Source organism: Mirounga leonina, unplaced genomic scaffold (assembly GCF_011800145.1).
Source record: "Mirounga leonina isolate KUSES-001 unplaced genomic scaffold, KU_Mleo_1.0 Mir_53, whole genome shotgun sequence".
Taxonomy (NCBI): domain Eukaryota; kingdom Metazoa; phylum Chordata; class Mammalia; order Carnivora; family Phocidae; genus Mirounga; species Mirounga leonina.
Genome location: NW_023270807.1, coordinates 1,656,052 through 1,676,662, shown reverse-complemented (window position 1 = coordinate 1,676,662; position 20,611 = coordinate 1,656,052). Strand labels below are relative to the sequence as shown.

At 41.6% G+C, this 20,611-nt stretch overlaps 1 protein-coding gene across 1 annotated transcript in view; it reads left to right on the top strand.

The window, feature by feature from the left end:
- The window catches only part of LOC118000981 (diphosphoinositol polyphosphate phosphohydrolase 1), a 114,170-nt gene that overhangs the window by 57,410 nt on the left and 36,149 nt on the right, over nt 1-20,611 (top strand). Inside the window, exon 2 of the mRNA XM_034990910.1 lies at nt 3,399-3,509. Coding sequence (XP_034846801.1) covers nt 3,399-3,509 — 111 coding nt within the window. The remainder of the gene's footprint in view (nt 1-3,398; nt 3,510-20,611) is intronic.

The window sequence follows — 20,611 nt, the reverse complement described above, 5'->3', positions numbered from 1 at the left end:
TGATTCATCACTTACATATTAACACTCCGTGCCCAGTCACAAGTGTACTCAATAAAGATTTTTTAAATTTATTTTTTATTTTTTTATAAGGAATTTTTTTTTTAAATGTAAGATTTGCCACAATTATCACGAGATGGGAGAAGGAGTGTGGCAATGATCCCCTTTTCTTCTATTTCATCTCTATAATTTAATACTTTATAAAACTAAGGATAACTTTTTGGAAGGCCACTCCCCTGGAGTGTAGACTCTGATGTAGAAAGTAGTAGCACTGACTCCCAAATTTAGCTTTTAAAAATTTACTGTGATCTTAATACCAGTTTTATTTTATTGAGGTGAAGTTAACATAACATGACATTAACCATTTAGAAGTGAGTAAGTCAGTGGCATTTAGTACCACTAATTCAGTGGCATTTAGCAACCTTTATACAGTTTCGAAACACTTGGATCACTCCCAAACAAAATCCTGTACTCTCATTAAGCAGTTACTCTCCAATCTTCCCTTCTCCCAGTCCCTGGCAACCAGCAGTTTGCTTTCTATCTCTTTCACATCAGTAGGATCTTACAATATGTGACTTTTGGAGTCTGGCTTTCACTTAGCTTCATGTTTTCAAAGTTGATCCACTGTGTAGCATGTATCAGTGCTTCATTCTTTTTATGTGAGGACTCGTCCTGCACATGTGTATGCCATGTTAGCCATTCATTCATTGATGGACATTTAAGTTGTTCCTGTGCTCTGGCTACAGTGAATAATACTTTTGTGAACATTTATGTATATAAGTATTTGAGCACCTGTTTTCAGTTCTTTAGAGTATATACCTAGGAGTGAGATTGTTAAGTCAGCTGCTAATTTTTTTGAGAGAGAGAGCAAGGGTGGGGTTGCAGAGTGAGAGGGAGAGAGAACCTCAAGCAGACTCCCCACTGAGCGCAGAGCCTGATATAGGGCTCAGTCTCACTACCAGGAGATCATGACCTGAGCCAAAATCAAGAGTTGAGGAGCGCCTGGGTGGCTCAGTCATTAAGCGTCTGCCTTCGGCTCAGGTCATGATCCCGGGGTCCTGGGATCGAGCCCCGCATCGGGCTCCCTGCTCGGCGGGAAGCCTTCTTCTCCCTCTCCCACTTCCCCTGCTTGTGTTCCTGCTCTCTCTGTCTCTCTCTCTCTGTCAAATAAAAAAATAAAATAAAAAAATAGAAAGTGTCTTTCGTTTAAAAAAAAAAATCAAGAGCTGGATGCTTAACTGACTGAGCCACCCAGGTGCCCCTTATGGTAGTTTTTTATTTAACTTTTGAGGAACTGCAAACTTTCCACAGCATCTGAACTATTTGACATTCTTACCCAATGTTTGAGGGTTCCAGTTTTTCTATATCCTTGCCAGTTCTTGTTATTTTAAAATTATAGCCATTCTTGTGGGTGTAAAGTGGTATCTCATGCCAGTTTTACTTTGCACTTTCCTGGTGACTAATGATGTTGAGCATCTTTTCATGTGCTCCTTGGCTATTTGTAGATCTTCTTTGGAGAAATGCTGCTTGTCTTTTTGTTGTTGTAAGATTTTTTATATTTTTATGTATTCATATTTTGGACAGCATACCCTTATCAGATAGATGATTTGCAAATATTTCCTCCCATTTGGTAAGTCGTTTTTTCACATTCTTGATCGTGTCCTTTGATGCACAGATTTTAATTTTGATGAAGCTTTTGGTGTCATGTCTAAGAACTCGGCATATCTTACCAAAGTCAAGATCATGAGGATTTATCGCTTTTTATTTATCTTTTATTTTTTAAATTATTTTTGTAAGTAAACTCTACCCCCAGAGTGAGGCTCAAACTCATGACCCCAAGATTAAGAGTCACATGCTCTACCAACTGAGCCAGCCGGGCACCTCAGATTTATCGCCGTTTCTAGTTTTAGCTCTTACATCTAGACCGTTGGTCCATTTGGAATTCATTTTTGTATGTGGTATGAGGTGGGAATACAATGAGGACTCTTATTTTAAAAACAAAATTTCATAGAACCTTCCACATTATACTTTTAATATCCCTTATATTTACACACCACCCCAAAATTCCCTGTGGGTTTCATATATTATTTTAAATTATTCTGAATTGTGCAAAGCAGAACCTACATACACTTAAAAAATAGTACTTATAAATATAAAGATATTATTTTCTCCATCCATGGACTATATATTGGTGACTGTATATGGATTCATGGATTTCCTTCTTAACTCCATGGTGCCCACTGAGTCAGCAGATCACAGATTTTGTAGAGGAGCATCAAGAGACTCTGTCATGACATGAAGAAAAGGGATTAAGGATGAAGAAAAAGGTAGAATTTCCAAGAGCCCATATACTTGCAGAAACCTCAAGGGAGAAATGGGAGAGGACTGGAAGGTAGGTCACCGGAAGGCAGTGGTGGAATCTGTAGGGGCTACAGAGGACATAGCATTTTCTTCCAGGCAACAAGGATGACTGCAGAGTAGAAGTGAAGTGCCCAGGGGGAATACGTTTGGAATAGGGACGGAGGCTCAAAAGAGCTCGTCAGAAAGCAATGGTGTAAGGAGCTGTAGAGGATTCTTTTCATTTTGGAAGTAATGCCAACGTAATTCTACCTCCAAAGGAGGAGTCCACCTAACTTTAGCATCTGCCCTAGAGAGGGGTAAGGAAAAGGAGCTGGAGACATTCTAGGATTTTATTTCAGCCATAGCTAGAATGCTGGTTAAATTTGCATTAGTAAACTATAGTCTGTATCAGGATTTTGTGGGTGTGTTTGGTTGGTTGTCTGCTCATTTCTTAATAAAACTTCCTAGTAAAAAAAATTCTGGTTTTATCTCAGCTGAAAGCATGATGAAATTTTCCAACTTTACATGTAGATGAGGGAGTTGGGTTCTCAGTGCACACTTAGAACTTCGGGTGGTGCATTGTATTGGCTTGTGGCCATTGGATGGACCAGGAGCTGGAACACATGGGAGTGACAACCTGGGAGGGAAGGTGTTGGGACTATGGTGCCAACCAGGGCTAAGGATTTCTTTGCTTCTGGCCAGCCCTTCACAGTGCTCAGGCTTATCAGTACTCTTCCCGCCCCCGCCCCCCCCCCCACCTTGTCAACTCTGTGTTCAAAGATCTTTAGGGAAAGGAACAAAGGAGAGGATAGATAGCACAAGTGCCTGAGAGCCTGAAGGAAGGTAGAGGTAATGGCCACTGGTTCACATGTCCTTCTGCTTTTACAAGGTGGATTGTCTACTCTTTCCACTAGAAACGAAAGCTACCCTACAAGTGACCTGGAGAGGTATAAACAAAAAGTAGGTCTTGGGTGCTTCTACTTTGTGTTGTTTAGAGTCTGAGTTTGTACAAATGTTTCTTTTTTCTTTTTAACTGTCCATGTGACCTCTGTGACTTTCAGGTGTTACTGGTGAGCAGTAGTCGCCATCCAGACCGCTGGATTGTCCCTGGGGGAGGCATGGAGCCCGAGGAGGAGCCGAGTGTGGCAGCAGCCCGTGAAGTCTGTGAGGAGGTATGCGCTCAGAAAGAAGGGCATGGTAGGACCTTGTAATCATGAATCTGTCATGTCTGCGGAGTTCTTTAATTCATCACCACTCACTGAATAAAGATACTCATGATCACAGAAAGAAGGCATTTAACGGTTACCGTGTGCTTCCTTGATTAAAGGGTGATTGGGTTGTGACATGGTGATGTGTGTCGGACACTCTGTGCAGAGAGAAGGCTCCAGTAGTGACTGTATCTAATTATATCAGACAGTCTTCGGTGATTTCCCATGGAGCTCTTTCAGCATTGCCTCTGTTATCTGGGATAGAAGATCAAGAACAAACAGTTCATCAGCCCTAAGAAATAAGAGGGACAGGCAGTGTTGATAGAAATGGCTATTTCTCATTAATGAGGAGGAGGAGGAGGAGGAGGCCATTGTTCTCCTCTGCTTCCTGGGTCCTGGCCATAGAACAGTGGCTGAAGCAGCAGTTCTGTCATTAATAGTGCCGTTAGAGAGATAATAGTATCTTCTTTGTTATTAGTCACACACAATATGCAGCATTTATGTACTGAGTTCCTGGGCCATGCCCAGTATATCTTATTAGATCCTCTAGAATAAGTAGTCAGAAGTAAAGTCTGGGACCCTTCGTTCCCTTACTTCAAGGGCTTATGGTTTGATTGGGGAAACTGAGAAACAGATTGCAGTTCAAGACCAGGAGGAAGGGATAACATTCCTCCAGAGCCTGTTGTGGCGACACTGTGCCGTGCTCTGCTTATGTTATTTTATTTCACTGAAGACTCCTGACGAGGTGGTGTAAGTTTTATCACCCCCATTTACTTGCCCTGGCCACATGGCTAGTGCTTTTCTTTATTCCAGAGGGAATTTAAAACTGATTCTAAGGACATATAAAATAGCACTAAGAACAAGTCTAAATCCTACGTTTCTTTTGGGTTCAGCCCTTGGCAGAAGTCCTCTGAAACTAATCTTACCCTTGGAATACTTAAGGAATTCTTCCTTCACTCCGAAGTCCTACGGACTTGTGTTGGCTCATATCCCTGTTGTTTTATCATATATCTGGTGTCTATAACTAGGCTATAATCTCTGAGAGCAAAAAGTGTGTTTTGTAGTTTAAATCCTCCCTGTGTGTGCCCACTACACAGCTAGGTGAATGGAAAGTAATACATGCTTCTGTGACAGGTGGAGCAATGGATGGTACAGTAAAAGTCCTGAAGAGATGCCCTTAATGGAAATGATCTGAGCGTAGGGAGCGATCTTGTCAGAGAGGATGTGACAGGCATTCTCACATAGTAAGAATTGGTGTCCTCCTTTCTTATTAGACCCGAGGAGTACGGTGGCCTGGAGGGGCAGATGTGATTCTGCACTCTGCCTTCCTAGGCCTGAGCGCACCAGAATCTTTGCCTGCTCCTTTCTGGAGGCTTGACTATTCACGTAAGTGTGGCAGGGTCAATTGGTGGACCTAAGCTGCGTAACTTTAATTCAGATCAGTTGACTCCTGTAGGATCTAAGGCACCTAAAGCAAAAGTGATGTTTGAAAGAGCTTCCGTGGCAGTTGTAGATTCAGAAAGGTGGTCGGAAGACCTGAAATACAGTGATGGTTCTAGAATAAAGAGAAAGAGAAAAGTTCAGAGACTTTGTGCAAAACTTGCTACTTGGTTTTAGGAGTTGGGGCCAATCTGACTGCCGTACCTTTGTGGAGCACATGGATTTGGCCTCTGTCTCCGGAGAGTTTATATCAGTTGCCGTTACTGGTGCTGGATTCTGAGTTATTACGGTTGACTCATCCGTGGGTTATACACGTGCAGCGAAGATGGAGAGAACTAGGTGACTGGAGTAGAAATGCAGTGAGGGGCAGGAAAGGGTGTAGAGCACCCTCTTAACCCTTTGTTTCCTGGAAGTGCTGTCTGGCCCTTCAGTCCGGTGAGAGGGAGGCTGCACTGGGGGTGGGGCAGAGGGTAGTGACAGCACAGACAACAGATCCTGTCCTCAGATGTTCAGGATCCCTGTTCCCTCCTGTCCACATGGGGTCCCGTGCTTGAAATCAGACCATGCTCGACTCTGAGGAAGTCAGAGGAGAGTCATACCACACCCTGTACTTTATTCCAGCATTATTGAAAGGATAAATGTCTGAGAACTGCTTGCAACTTTAGAATACGGTACCAAACAAATCAAATGTTTGCACAAACAATAAAAATTAGTGAAATGTCATTACAGAAACAAACATTCCAGTGGCTTCTATCAAAATAAAATAGAGGGGACGGTTTTTCCAATTCCACATCCATCAACAGAGTACAAGACTTGGAATCAGAGAGGATGTAATATAATATATATGTTGTGTTTTTTTTAAATTGCCGTTGAAGGGTAGCTTTTGTAAGCAGAAATCGCTATTCCGGGGTTTACTTAGATTTCAAAATGTTATGACTTTTGTAAAGTGCACTTTCAAAAACTTAGTTTTTTTTCATAATGCTTACAGCTCTGATTGCTCTATATATAAACATAGGAGATTTTACTAGTCACTTTTGGATAATACTAGAAGAGTTAATTGAAGAGCTTCAGATATTTCAAATTGGATTCATACAGCTAAATAGAAGTGCTTTCTAAAGAACTTCAGTTGTCTGACTTAAAAAATAAAAATCTGATCAAGCTCTTCAACAAAATGTCCTGTGAATATCATATATTAAACTTACAGGCTCCTGGCTGGCTCAGTCAGTGGCTCATGCGACTCTTGATCTCAGGGTTTTGAGTTAAGCCCCACGCTGGGTGTAGAGAGTACTTAAGTAAACAAATATTTAAAAAAAAAACAACTTACAAATGAGGTGAGTCTTAGATTTTTTTATTCTCATAATATATGTAAACTTACTAAGATTTTCAACTTAAAAACACAAGTCAGAAAGAAATTATTCAATTATATTTTCAAAACCGAGGTTACAATCTAATAGGCCAAGATTTTTTGTTTTTTGTTTTTAAGTAATCTCTATGCACAATGTGGGGCTCAAAACTCATGACCCTGAGATCAAGAGTCGCATGCTCTGCTGACTGAGCCAGCCAGGCGCCCTAGGCCAAATTCTTTTACACATTACAAAATCATAAAATATGTCTGCACTCCTTCTTAACAGAGAAGTATCTTACGATTTTGATTCTCTTAAACATTTCTGTATTTCATTCTAAATATTTCCAGGATTGAAAGACACCCACCAAAGAAACCAGGCCCTCCCTGTTAAGTGAGGCCAAGACTCTTGGGTGGCCTGGTTGGAAATGCTGATCTAGTCCACTGTTGCTCTATCAAGACTCTGTAACTTTAAAAGGCTGGTGGTCGTAGAGTCCACACAGGGCTGGAGTGTGTACCGAGCGAACACTCTGCAGTATCTGGCACACCTGACTAACTTTATCCTTCAGCCTGAAGCTCCTTCGGGCTCCGTCAAGTCTTTGATAGAGGACTCACTGTTTTTCCTGCGTGTTTCCCTTGCGGTCTGTACTTCTAGCATCGTCGTGTCTGTCATGCTATGATACTGCTTGATTAATTGTCTTCTGTGCTAGACTTTACACCTGTGTAGTCGTGTACCATCCTTTTTTGCTCATTGTTTAATCCTCAGTGCTTAACACATAGCAAGTACCTAACAAAATAAACGTTTCAGTTATTGACGGGACTACTAGAGCAGCCCCATAAATACGAGGGAGGCCCTTTTGGGTTGTCAGGACTAAACATACCTGTAGGTCTCTCAGATAAGGAAGAATACAGCAGGGTCACAGCAGCTGTCCAGCCAGGCCGCGCAGGACTGGAAACTTGGGTCACAGGGCGCAGGCAGGCCCCACCCACGGTGGCTGGACCGACAGCAGGAGTGCAGTGTGGCCCCTGTCTTCCACGGTGGATGAGCTGCCTTTCTAATCTCTCCTCAGCCTCCTGGCTTCTGCTCGCTGCTTTCTGCATTTTCCCTCCTGAGTGCACCATTTACCTGTCTGCGCATCTCACATGCAGCCTTCCCAGCAGAGATGACCTGACCTGTGGGCGCAGCTGCCAGGCGACATTATCAGCTCCTGGCCATTTTGAGGATGTTTGCCTTCACTTTGCTTCGGTTGCTGATCTCTTAGTTCTCTTGCTGTGCTCAGAGCACCGAGCTCAGGTGCTGCGCAAGAATGGCAGCTCGCGCTTCAGAACACCTGCAGCAGCTTTACTTCAAGGATCCTGTGTATGTAGTAAAAAAATATTTACTAACACAGGAAAATGTTTTTAACACATTCCTAAGTGGTCAAAGCAGACTATTAAGCAGTATTTATAATATGAAACCATTTACTGGAAAAGAAATGTGTGTGTCTGTTTGTGTAGAAAAATAAATAACACTGCTTGCACACCTGCTAGGTGCCGAGCTCTGTTCTATGCGTTTTGCAAATGTTGCCTCATTTAATCCTCTCCAGACCCTATGAGATAGTGGAACTGTTACTGTCTGCATTTTACGGGTGAGAAAAAACAGGTTCGATGAGATTAAGTAGTTTGTCCAAATTGCGCCCAACCAAGGGTGCTCAAGGTAACATTTGAATCCAGAACATCTAGTCTCAGCACCTGCACACCTCTAAATGCTATGCTCCTTGAAAGAATGTCTACCAAAATGTTCACGGTGGTTATCTTTGGGTTAGCTCAGAGATTATCAAGTTTTCTGCATTGAACATATATTTATTTTATCACTAGAAAAATGTTCTGTGTCAACATGAATGGAGTGAAATTATTAAGTAGTCTGTCATGGCCTTGTTGGGCCAAGATACCATTAAACTCAGTCTGTTCGGAGGCTTTGTTTAACCCAGCTTAAAAATTTCAGCATATTGGCTGAATTTCAGAAACCAATAAATCTGTAGCACTTGAAACATTGGCAGTCACATTTCAAGGGCTAAAATACTCCCTTTTGGAAACGCCTCCATTTTTTAGCTGCTTATGGTCAGAATCCTATTATAGTGACCACTCAGAGAGTGAGAGGGCTGAGGCTCTCTCCCAGAGCCACCCAGGGGCCATGGTAACAGTGCATCTCCAGCCCAGGGCAGCAAAGGCTGGTGTGAGCCAGCCATGTGACACCCTCTGTAATCAAAAAGAAAAGCACCTCTTTGTGTAGTTCTCAGAGCTATTCTTTCTTGCTAATTCAATAGGAAAGGTAAAACTGTTGGCTGACAGGGAGAGGGAGAGAAACTAGATCTGAGACCGTTCTGTCTCTGTTCATTTGTTTTATTCCCCATTCTCACCTCGGGTGAACCCACAGCGTTATCACCAAGATAAGAACATCTGAAAACAGAATCGGGAGAAAAATGTGTGCATACCTTCCAGTGTGTCCTCTTCAAGGATGACAAAGATGGGTGCCTTCTGCCTTTAGAGAAGTGTAGTCAGTGATGACAATTGAAAATATGTGGCCAAATGCCAGTTCCTTTTATCTGTTGTTTCACGTCTGGACAAGGCCTGTGTCCACAGAGCCATTTCCCGGCATCTGTAAGCAGCCTGATCACGAATCTGTGACATAGGCACAGCTTTAAAAAAAAGTGTAGCTTGTTCTCGGACTTTCTCACTTGTGTCATGATATCACACTGTTCTGCCACTCCTCTGGCTCTTCACCACCTGCCGCTTGCCATATCAACTCACCACCTTGGACATGTCTTCAGTTTAGTGAGGTCTTCTGATACTTCCCTATACTTCTTGCTGCCCTTTCTCAAGTTTTTAATACACTGTATGAAAAAGTAAAAATGTCACGGCACGTTTGACTTAATTCACCTTCATTTAGGAAAGTGTTTTTGAATGGCTAGGTGCCTTAATATACTATCAGGGGTCATGATTGCCTCCAGGGTACAGAGGGGCTTTGTCCTTATCTCTAGCCTTACTGGTCTTACATCATCCTATCAAGAATTTATTGTGACCCTTCCTGAGATCATGGAAGATGCTGTAGTGAACTTTATTTTTAAAATCTATGGCTTTTTTTTTTTTTTTTTTTTAAAGAGAGTGCGTGCACAAGCCGAGGAAGGGGTGTTTAGGGAGGGCAGAGGGAGAGAGAGAATCTTAAGCAGGCTTCACACTTAGCACGGAGTCCAATGCAGGGCTCAATCTCACACCCCTGAGATCGTGACCTGAGCCAAAATCAAGAGTCAGATGCTTAACCACCTGAGCCACCCAGACACCCCATAAAAAATCTATATCTTCTTGGGACACCTTGGTTACTCACTTGCTTAAGTATCTGACTTTGGTCAGGTCATGATCTCAGGGTCCTGGGATCAAGCCCTGCATTGGGTTCCCTGCTCAGTGGGGAGTCTTCTTCTCCTTCTCCCTCTGCCCCTCCTCCCTGCTCGTTCTCTCTCTCTCTCAAATAAATAAAATCTTTAAAAAAAAAATCTGTATCTTCTTATCCCAGTTCTTGTACTGTGTGTTCCCTGTCTCTGCAAAAAAAAAAAAGTTTGTACTCTCTAATATATGTGTCCTGGCGACTAGAAAGCTCCATATGGAACCTCAGAACTATCTCTAAATGAGAAGCAGTATTTCATGGCTCGTGTTATATACAAGTAGAACATTTAAAAAGCCTATAACTACTTGGAAGTAATTTAAGATACTGTTTTGTCACCCTTTCTCTTTAGGTCATAAGTGTTTGACTCTGAAGTGGAGAAAAACATGAAGGCTCTGTGTGGCTGTGTTATATTTTCATCTTTATTTTTTGGCCTCAGCCTGAATTGTTGTGAATGGAAGGTGGGGATAGGGTACACAGAATTTATTATGGAAATAACATGATTCTTTTTAAATCCCAGACTTTAATCACAAAATATATATCAGAATATATTAAAAATATTTTAATCAGTTTAACGAGATAGGTAAAAGGTGGAGAAGTAATGTCAGGGACCAGGGGTCCTCCAGCTCATAAGCTTGTAGGGAAGTGGATAAGCAGTTGACAGTGGGTGTAGCAGTAACCATGTGGGGAGAGCCTGCTCTGGTCAGGGGGCAGTTCCTACTCAGGCCTAGCCATGAGTTGTCATGTGGCAGTCAAGACCCAGTATGGTTCTGATGTTTCAAGAGAATCTTGAAAGCTAGATTCTCATGTGAGAGCTCCTGATCTTTTAATATAGACAACTAATTTTTTTTTTAAATATTTATTTGAGAGAGAGAGCACGAGCAGGGGAGGAGCAGAGGTAGAAGCAAACTTCCCACTGAGCAAGGAACTCAGAACAGGGCTCGATCCCAGGACCCCGAGATCACAACCCAAGCTGATGGCAAATGCTTAATGGATTGAGCCACCCAGACACCCCTAATTTTTTTTTTTTTTTAAAGACACAGAAACACATGGGGTGGAAGGTGGGGGAGGGGAAAAGGGAGAGAGAGAATCTTAAGCAGGCTCCACACCCAGTGCGGAGCCCAAAGGGGGCCTCGATCTCATTGACCCTGAGATGATGACCTGAGCCAAAATCAAGAGTTGGAGGCTTATCCGACTGAGCCACCGAGGCACCCCTAGGCAACTAATTTTTAAAAATTGTTTCCAAAACATTAGTCAAAAGAATACATGCATATGGATTAAAACAACAGTAGTAATACTAAAAGGCCCATAATGAAAAACAACCAGGGCTGCAACGTCGGGCTCTGTGCTCAGCAGGGAGTCTGCTGGAGATTCTTTCTCTCTCTCTCTCAAATAAAAATAAATAAATCTTAAAAAAAAGAAAACAACCAAAACATGTGTTCTTAATGAAGTCAATGAACTGTGTTTCAGATTTTTACTTTATTTTCAACTGTAAAGTGATAAGCTCCAGCTTCTTTGAAGAAGACGGTTTTATTTTTCAGTCTCCTAAATGATAAGTAAAAGCAAATAAAGGTTTGTTTGTTTGTTTGTTTGTTTTTGCAAATAAAGGTTTTTAATCTTGGCAGTATTTCACTGTTTAATGGAAATGTTAATATGAGAAAATACATCCAGATGTAAATGACTGTAAATCAAGAGAGACCATAAATCAACCTAATTTGTTGAAAAGCAGGTTTCATTTAAATACTGTTCTCTGAATTTCCAGGATTTAATTTTTAAGAAATTTAAAATTACATGAATATGAGCTGTTAATGATAAGGTATGGCTATGTGCACCTATAGATTTATCTTAAAAATAGGTATAAAAATAGGCAAAGAAGTTTTCTGTACATTTGAACTTTTTCAAAATAAAAAGTTGGTCAGAAAGAGTCATAAGTGCTTATTATGTGCCAGCTATATTCAGATCTTGAGGAGGAAACTATGAAGTACGATATGCTGGATTCCACTTTCCTTAAGACAGATTGTGTTTTTGTTAAGTACTATCGAGTCTTTATTTTTATTTGGAAAAGAAGATATTTTTAGCTCATTTGGTCACAGCATTATAGAATGCAAGAATCATCATGTCTCAAAACATCTTATTCTGATAGTTAATTCCTTTTAAAGATTTTTTTTTTTTTAGGTTGGGGGCAGAGGGAGAGGGAGGGAGAGAATCCCAGGCAGGCTTCACACTCAGCACAGAGCCCGACCCTGGGCCCCATCTCACGACCCTGAGATCATGACCTGAGCTGAAATCAAGAGTTGGACGCTCAACTGGCTGAACCTCCAAGGCACTCCCCTTTTAAAGAATTTAATAGGAAATGTGGTTCAGTGATGAAAACTTTCAGGAAATTTTTGTTTACCTAATATGGACGTATATTTTTGCATGTGGAAGCATCTTTATTCTGACCTCGTAAGAAAGCATATATACAAAAAGGCAGTAAAAGAAGAGCTCTTCCTTAGAAAAAATAATTTTGAATATATAAAATGAACAGAGAAAGCATACCATGTTTTAGTGTGGAAACCTGTGTGAGGCTGTTTTATGTTAGAGGACAGAATGAATCCTGCAGATCGCTGGCAAAGGCCCTTAAGTAAATCCGTATTGAATCTCCTGTTTCTGGCAGCTGAGAACTTGGAAAAGGCCTTTCCTCTCAGTTACAGTTCAGGGATGAAAGGAGACCTTGGCATAGACACCACCTCCAGTGAAGGGCCTGGGTGAGGCGTGTTGTGCTAATCCTCGTGCTCAGCTTTTGCTCTGTGCTCACGTGGCCGAGAGTGTAATTCAACTCTGGCCCTAGAGCTAGGAGGCCTCTCTTCTTTCAGAGGAGGGCACCTCTCCACTCTTACGAAATGGGAAACGGCTCCTCCTGGGTTACTTCCATGATTACTTCTAGGGTCAGCCTTAAATGATGGACAATTTTGGGGGCACCTGGGTGGCTCAGTCGTTAAGCGTCTGCCTTCAGCTCAGGTCATGATCCCAGGGTCGAGCCCCGCATCGGGCTCCCTGCTTGGCGGGAAGCCTGCTTCTCCCTCTCCCCCTGCTTGTGTTCCCTCTCTCGCTGTGTCTCTCTCTGTTGAATAAATAAATAAAATCTTTTTTAAAAAGTGACAATTTTTAGTGACTGTCATTTTGGCTTTTGCAAAAATACTGCATAGATACTCTCAGCTTTATGAAAAGTGGTATTCAAAATAACACACATATTTGTGTTAGTGAGCATTTTAGTTTAAGTATATAGGTGCTTTAGACTATGAATTTCCATTAGAGTGGTCTGTAAAACTTTTCAACTTAAAAATAGAAACAGTATAATCTGAGCAGTGCTGAGGGGGCGCCTGGCTGGACTAGTCAGTGGACACTGCTCTTGATCTCGAGGTCGTGAGTTCGAGCCCCATGTTGGGTGTAGAGATTACTAACAGTGCTCTTAATCTGAGGGCTTTTGTGCTCTCCTTGTAGCACTTAGTGAGGTTGTTAGCATAGCCAGTTTGATTACTTGATTAAACTGGTGATGACTATAGCTCACCATTTTTCTGATTATGAGAAAATAATTCATGTTCCTAGCAGAATGAAGATCCAGAAAGCACAAAGAGGACAATATATTACCATAATTCCACAGCTGGCTATATTTTCCTCAATGTTTTAATCAAATTTTTCAAACATATAAGAAAAAAATTTAAATAGTAGAACACTGTATACCTTCTTCTAGATCTATCTGTTGACTTTTTGCTTTATCTCTATACATACTTTTTTTTTTGGCTATGCCATTGAAAAGAAGTCATATGTATTATGACCTATCACCTCTCAATTCTGTTCTGTAGCATGCATCTTTTTAGAATAAAGCCAGTTCCCTACATTACCACATACCATTGTCACATCTAAGAAAATTCATAATTCCATAATGTCTGTCTGTCTGTCTCTCCCCTAAAAAAAAAAAAAAGAGTCCAGGGTAGTTGTCTAATAGAATATCTCATGTTCTGGTTTTGTTTGATTGTTTCTTCTTGCTGTCCTTTAACTTTCTTCCTTATCCTCTGTATTTATAGCAACTTCGTTTTAAGCAGTGCTGTCCAGTAGAACTTTCCTGAAATTATGTATTTGAACTGTCCAGTGTAGTAGCCACTAGCCAGCCATATATGGCTACTTAAAATTTTAAAAAAATTTAAGATTTTATTTATTTATTTGAGACAGAACAAGCAAGAGAGAGTGAGAGCACACGAGCAGGTGAGGGGCTTAGGGAGAGGGAGAAGCAGGCTCCCTGCTCAGCCTGGGGCTCAATCCCAGGACCCTGGGATCATGACCTGAGCTGAAGGCAGACGTTTAACTGACTGAGCCACCCAGGCGCCCCTACAATCAAAATTTTAAGTTCATTTCCTCAGTTACGCCAGCTACGTTTCAAGTGCTCCTTAGCTGCATGTTAATAATGGCCATCATATTAAACAGCACAGGGCTAGAGGCTTAATTAGATTTAGGATAGACATTTTTTGATAGGTTGCTGCATAGGTGATGCCACATGCTTCCTAGTATTTAACATCAGGAGATGCATAATGTCAGGTTGCCTGGGCATTAGTGATAAAATGTTTGATCAGGTCGTTGCTGACAGATCTCTCTATCGTAGCAGGGCATCTCCGCCTATGCAACAGAATTGCTAAGTAATCTGTTGAGTAATGCTTCCACACTGTGTGAATATCCTGTCTCCCAGCAATCTTTCAGCTAGTAGTTTTAGCATCTTCCGATGATCTTACCAAATAGATCCTTACAGTAGAGACTAAAGTACAATGACTTTCTAATTTTGTTTTTTAATTAGCTGAAATTCTTCTGTAAGGGAAAGCTTTTTTCCTCATTCCTCTTCCATGCTCCCTGCCTTCCCACTTTTTTCTTCTTATTTTATTTTTAAGATAGGCTCCACGCCCAGTGCAGAGCCCAGCTCGGGCTTAAACTCACAACTCTGAGATCAAGACCTGAGCTGAGATCAAGAGTTGGACACTTAACCGACTGAGCCACCCAGGTGCCCCTTTTTTTCTTACTCTAAATACCCCTCTGGGCCCATGGACCTTAATTTTTCTTCATTGTATTATGGTCAGTTACAGTCTTTATTCGCTTTGCTTTAATTCTCAGATTATGCTTTAATAATTGCTTTAATGTCTCAGATTTGGTCAGTGTGTACCCTTTCAGGCAACCTCCTATGTACTTTTGAGTCCTTCCTTGCTCTGTAAATGCAGCAAAGTTATTGCCAAGCTCAGCTTGAATTTTCCTGTCCTAGACCTGTTGTCAACTATTTCTCCAGAGAGTTTCCTTTTTTTTTTTTTTTAAAGATTTTATTTATTTGACAGAGAGAGACAAAGTGAGAGAGGGAACACAAGCAGGGGGAGTGGGAGAGGGAGAAGCAGGCTTCCCGCGGAGCAGGGAGCCTGATGTGGGGCTCGATCCCAGGACCCTGGAATCATGACCTGAGCCAAAGGCAGACGCTTAATAGCTGAGCCTCCCAGGCGCCCCCAGAAAGTTTTCTTTTAGTGGAGAATGTTATTTTGAAACCAAAGTTGGTGCTTGGTGTGCTTACTGATACTAGGATGTCATGAGCTCCTCCAAGGCCCTTTTAGTAGACAGTAATAGAAAGCATACTAAAAAAGAAAAATCGTGATTTCATGTTAATATTTCCACTTCAAATTTAACATTACAAGGGTTTTTTTTCCTTTTATTTGTATTATCTCTTTTAAGATACTGGTTTTTAATAACATTTTAATATTGTTATTGGTTTCTAATAACATTATTTGCTTTTTCATATTATAAAATAATATGAATGTATTCACATCATTGATACTTTCAGGAGAAGTATTAGGAGCCTGACAATGTAAAAAAAAAATTTTTTTTTAGGAAGGGGTACTCTTAGGGGTAGAATTAGCCCTTGTTGCTAATTTGGATTATTTAGGGGTTGGATCTGGGTTGGTTTGAATTGGTAGTAAATGACAAGATGATATTAAAGAGGAAGTAATTGGCACCAGCAGGGAGGTGTCACTTACCTTTTCTTTGTAAACCTGGGTTATAATTTGCTTTACATTAGGGACAGTTACCTAATATAACCCTTCTTTACCCCATTTGGGGGCCACTTTCAGACATAGGGATAGTAAAATAAGTTAGGCAATATGACCTAAGAACTGAGTAGGAGGTTTTGTGTTGGTTCTGTGTAGATTTTTTGTCTGTAGATCTCCTCCATTGCGTGTGTCCTTGAGGTTGGAGGCATGGTGTAGGGAGTACACTGTCCTCCTACGTTTGCAAATGATTGTTTAGATTGGAGTGGCTCTCAAGCTTGTCATTTGGATTCAGGCTTAGATTGTCAAAACCAGGTTTTCCACCCACAGAAATGTGTGGCAGGAGTTTGAAAAGTCACACAGGATAGTTCTTGGTGAGACCAGCCTTCTTACTGCGGGTAGTGCAGCACTTCCGGTCCCCTCCAGCCGTCATGATAACCAGAAACACTCGTACATTTCCACCGTGCCCTTGAAGACAGTCGCATTTGTGGAAAACCTCTCTGTTGAATGATCTGGGAGTTCCTTTTGTCCTCCAGATCCCAGCTGCTTAGTTACTCATGCTTAATTGGTAACTATTTGTCAGACTCCTGCTGTAGGCTTGGTTAGGGTTAGGACTCATGTCCTGAACATGGCAGATGATGTAGAAGGAAAGAATAGGTCATGAATACAGCAAGGTGGTAGAGAGCCCTGACATCCTGGCAGAGGAGTTCGTAGTTAAGAAGGTTCTGGTACTTGGGTACCTTGGTGAATGTGTAGTACTGCTCAGTGACCTGCAAACTCATGGAATGGAGAAAGAAAGATAATGATTGAAGAAAAGTAGTTCTTCCCTGGGCTTTCCCACTTCTAAGTGGAGAGGAAATGGTAGGTGAAAAAAATACATACTCCATCTCACTAGTCATCAGATAAATGCCAGCTAAAATAAGCTGGTATCTTTCTTCTATCAAATTAGCCAAGACTTAGAAAACTAATCTATCCAGGATGATGAAGGAGGCACCATATATTAAGAGCCTTAAAAATGTCTATACTGGGGGTGCTTAGGTGGCTCAGTTGGTTAATCATCCAACTCTTGATTTTTTTTTTTTTTAAGATTTTATTTATTTATTTGGGAGAGAGAATGAGATAGAGAGAGCACGAGAAGGGGGAGGGTCAGAGGGAGAAGCAGACTCCCCACTGAGCAGGGAGCCCGATGTGGGACTCGATCCCAGGACTCCAGGATCATGACCTGAGCCGAAGGCAGTGGCTTAACCAACTGAGCCACCCAGGCGCCCTCAACTCTTGATTTTGACTCAGGTCATGATCTCAGGGTCATGGGATTGAGCCCCATGTCAGGCGCTGCACAGAGTCGGCTTGTCCCTCTCCCTCTGCTCCTCCACTCTCTGTCTCTCTCTAATAAATGAATCTCTCTTTTTTAAGATTTTATTTATTTGAGAGAGAGAGAAAGCGCATGAGCAGGGGACAGGGGCAGAGGGAGGGGGAGAAGCAGCCTCCTCACTGAGCACGGAGCCTGGTGCGGGGGCCCAATCCTAGGACCCCGAGATATGACCTGAGCCGAAGGTAGACACTTAACCGACTGAGCCAGCCGGGAGCCCCACCCTCTCTAATAAGTAAATCCTTAAAAAAAATGTCTGTAGTGTTTTCAGGGCACCTGGCTGGCTCAGTTGGAAGAGCATGCGACTCTTGATCTCCGGGTCTTGAGTTCAGCCCCACGTAGGGTTTAGAGATTACTTAAATTAAAATGTCTATACTCTTTTGGACACCGTACACCAGTCATTGCAAGTGCTTTCCATTTCAGGACACGCCACACATCTGACATAATACATGTGATTCCCTCCAGCTAGAAAGCTCACCCTGTTCCCTTGCCACCTGGGCACACTTCTTTGAGTTTTCAGTGCAGTCACTTCATTTTATGGAAGCTTTCATGAATTTCAAGGCTGATACTTAGGTGCTTTTCCAACCATCCCATTGTAATGTAAGTTTCAAGTATGTTTCTCCTGTGTATTCTTACTCAATATGGACATTCTGCAAAACAGAAAAGTAAAAAGAACAAATTTAAATTTTTTATATTCCCCACTGGTAACATTTTGGTGTATTTCAACTTCTGTGTGTTTTTGCTTGTCAGCCTTCCAACTTGACTGTAAGCTTCTCAGTGGTATCCTTACATATTGGATATGAACAGTCAACTGGCGGTTCATAAGAAACAGAAAATAAAAAAGAGGAGGCAGGGGTTTTCTGACTTTACTCTTTGCTCTCATTTTCTGTTTTCCCACCTCTTCTCCCTCCTGCCTCCTCTCTTACCATGGGCTCAGAGACCTTGACCAAATCTTGTGACTAACTTTTTGGTTCATGTTTGAGCCCGGCATTTTTGCTTCTAAGTATCTGCAGAGAAATGCTTATTCACGTAAGCATGTACAGGAGGTTCATCCCAACTTTAATGTGTAATAGCAAAAACCAGAGATGATCTAAATGCCCATCAATAGGAGAATTATTCCTCAGTTGTGGCATATTCATATTATGTGTTACCATCCAGCAGTTTAAATAATAAAGGAAATCTACATATCTCAACACGGAGAGCTCTGAGAGACATTTAGTGAAATGAAATGGCAAGTATGATTGATTTGTGCAAAATAAAATCCTAAAACATATTTGTATATGTGCATATGTATAATGTATGTAAATACTTAGAATGGAGGCTGGAAAGAAAACCACTAAACTGATTAGAGTGATTACCTCTGGGGAGGGAAGTGGGACTAGGAAGCCCATCGGAAATTTTACTTTGTCTAAATTTTGTTGTTTTTGTTTCTTAAAACCCATCACTTTTTCCAGACTCTGGGCATAAATGTGAAGGCATCAAGCAGTTGTGAAAGTCAGTATTTAAAGTGCTTAACTGTATAGCCACAATCCCCCACGGATTTCTAGAGAGATCTATTTCAGCTCAGAAACGTTAAAATTAGACTTGCTGAAATTCTGTTCTGTATTGTCTTCTCCTGCAAGAAAGTGGTAGCCTCTGGTGGTAGCCGTGGTAGCCACCAAAGCTTCAGTTGGGTTTTTGTTTCAGTCTTTGATGCAAGCTTATTTTTAGCTTTGCAACCTGATCTTGCTATTCTTCAATTTTTTTTTTAGATTTGAATTAAAATGATTAGTGAAGATAAGGTAGTTGAGTTGAGAAAGGGACTGATTCACATGGAGGTAATTTAGACAGTTTGCTGTTTCCAGATGCCTAGATTAATCTTTAAAGGAGTATGAGTAGAAGTGATCCATGAAAAAAGATCAAATGTGCTCATCAGCCTGAGAACTAAAGAATATTGCTGTCAGATATATTTATGTGAACTCTTTTATTGGTTATGTGGACAATTACGACTTTAGAAACGGTGTGCTATTTATTGTTGCCTCACAAAACCTGAAACAAAACTAATCATGTTATCTCACAGTTTCTGTGAGACATGAATTCAGACAAGGTGCAGCAGTGACAACTTGTCCATGATAACTTAGCTGGAAGAATCAAAGGCTGGAAGCAGGATACTGTTGGGGAAAAAAATCTTGAATGACTTTTCTCCTGCATCTGAGTGTCTTTGCTGATTCCTCTCTTAGGTTTGAATGTCCTGGAATTGTCCTTTTTCATTTCTTTCCTTGTCTGTCTTCCATATCCTCCTTGGTGATCTGGCCCAGTCTCAAGGTTTTGAATGTGGGAGGTGGTTAGTGGGTGGGTAGGTAGATGCACATTCATCCCCAACCACAGCCTTCCTTAACCTGCCTACTTGGTATTTCCCTTTGGTTGTCCAGCTGGCAGCTGAAACTTTTTTTTTTTTTTTTTTTAAGATTGTATTTATTTATTTGAGAGAGAGAGAGATCACAAGCAGGGGTGAAGGGTAGAGGGAGAAGCAGACTCCCCACTGAGCAGGGAGCCCGATGTGGACTCGATCCCCGGACCCTGAGATCACGACCTGAGCCAAAGGCAGACGCTTAACCGACTGAGCAACCCAGGCGCCCAAAACTTAATATACATAAAGCTAAACCTGTGATTCCAGTACTTCTCCTAAACTTGCTCCTCATCTCAGTAAATTTAACTCCTTCCTTTCAGTTGCTTAACCCAAAAAACCAGGAGTTATCCTTGATTTCTTCCATTTCTCACACCCCGTGTTTAGTTTCCCAGCCAGTCCTGTTGACTCTACCTTCAGAATGCATTTATATCCAGAAGCCAGCCACTTCTCACCATCTCTGTTAGTACCACCTTGGTCCAAGTCACTGTCACTTCTCCCCCAGTTCTTACGTCCTTCAGGCTGTTTTCAACACAACAGGCGAAGTGATCCTGTTAAAAGAAACCAGGTTGCAGCACATCATGTCACTTTCTAAGCTGAAGCCCTTAGAATGGCCTATGATCTGGCTTCCTCTGGGACCTCATCTCTCACCTCTCTCTTGCTCACTGTGCTCCACCCATACTTGTAGCCCCCTTGCTGCTCCTCTAAGCCAGACCTTGTTCCCCTCAGGGCCTTTGTACTTGCTGCTGCTTCTGCCTAATCATCATGGTATTGACACGGTCCCTAGATACTGAATCTGCAGGAAATAGACCATCCTGCTGGTTTTTCCTAATGGCTTAAATGTATGGCAGTTGCCTTTTATTGGTGATGAAATGTCGTGGTATTGAGAATGGGAAATTAACAGTTTCAAAAAACCGATATAATCTATTATACTGTAAGGAGCAGGTCCATGCATTTATATCTGTGCCAAATGAAATGCTGTTTTTCATCCATCTCCCTGCGTTTCTTGTTCAGCCAGATCTTGCCACACTGAACAGTCCTGTCCTTCAAGTGGGGTGGCA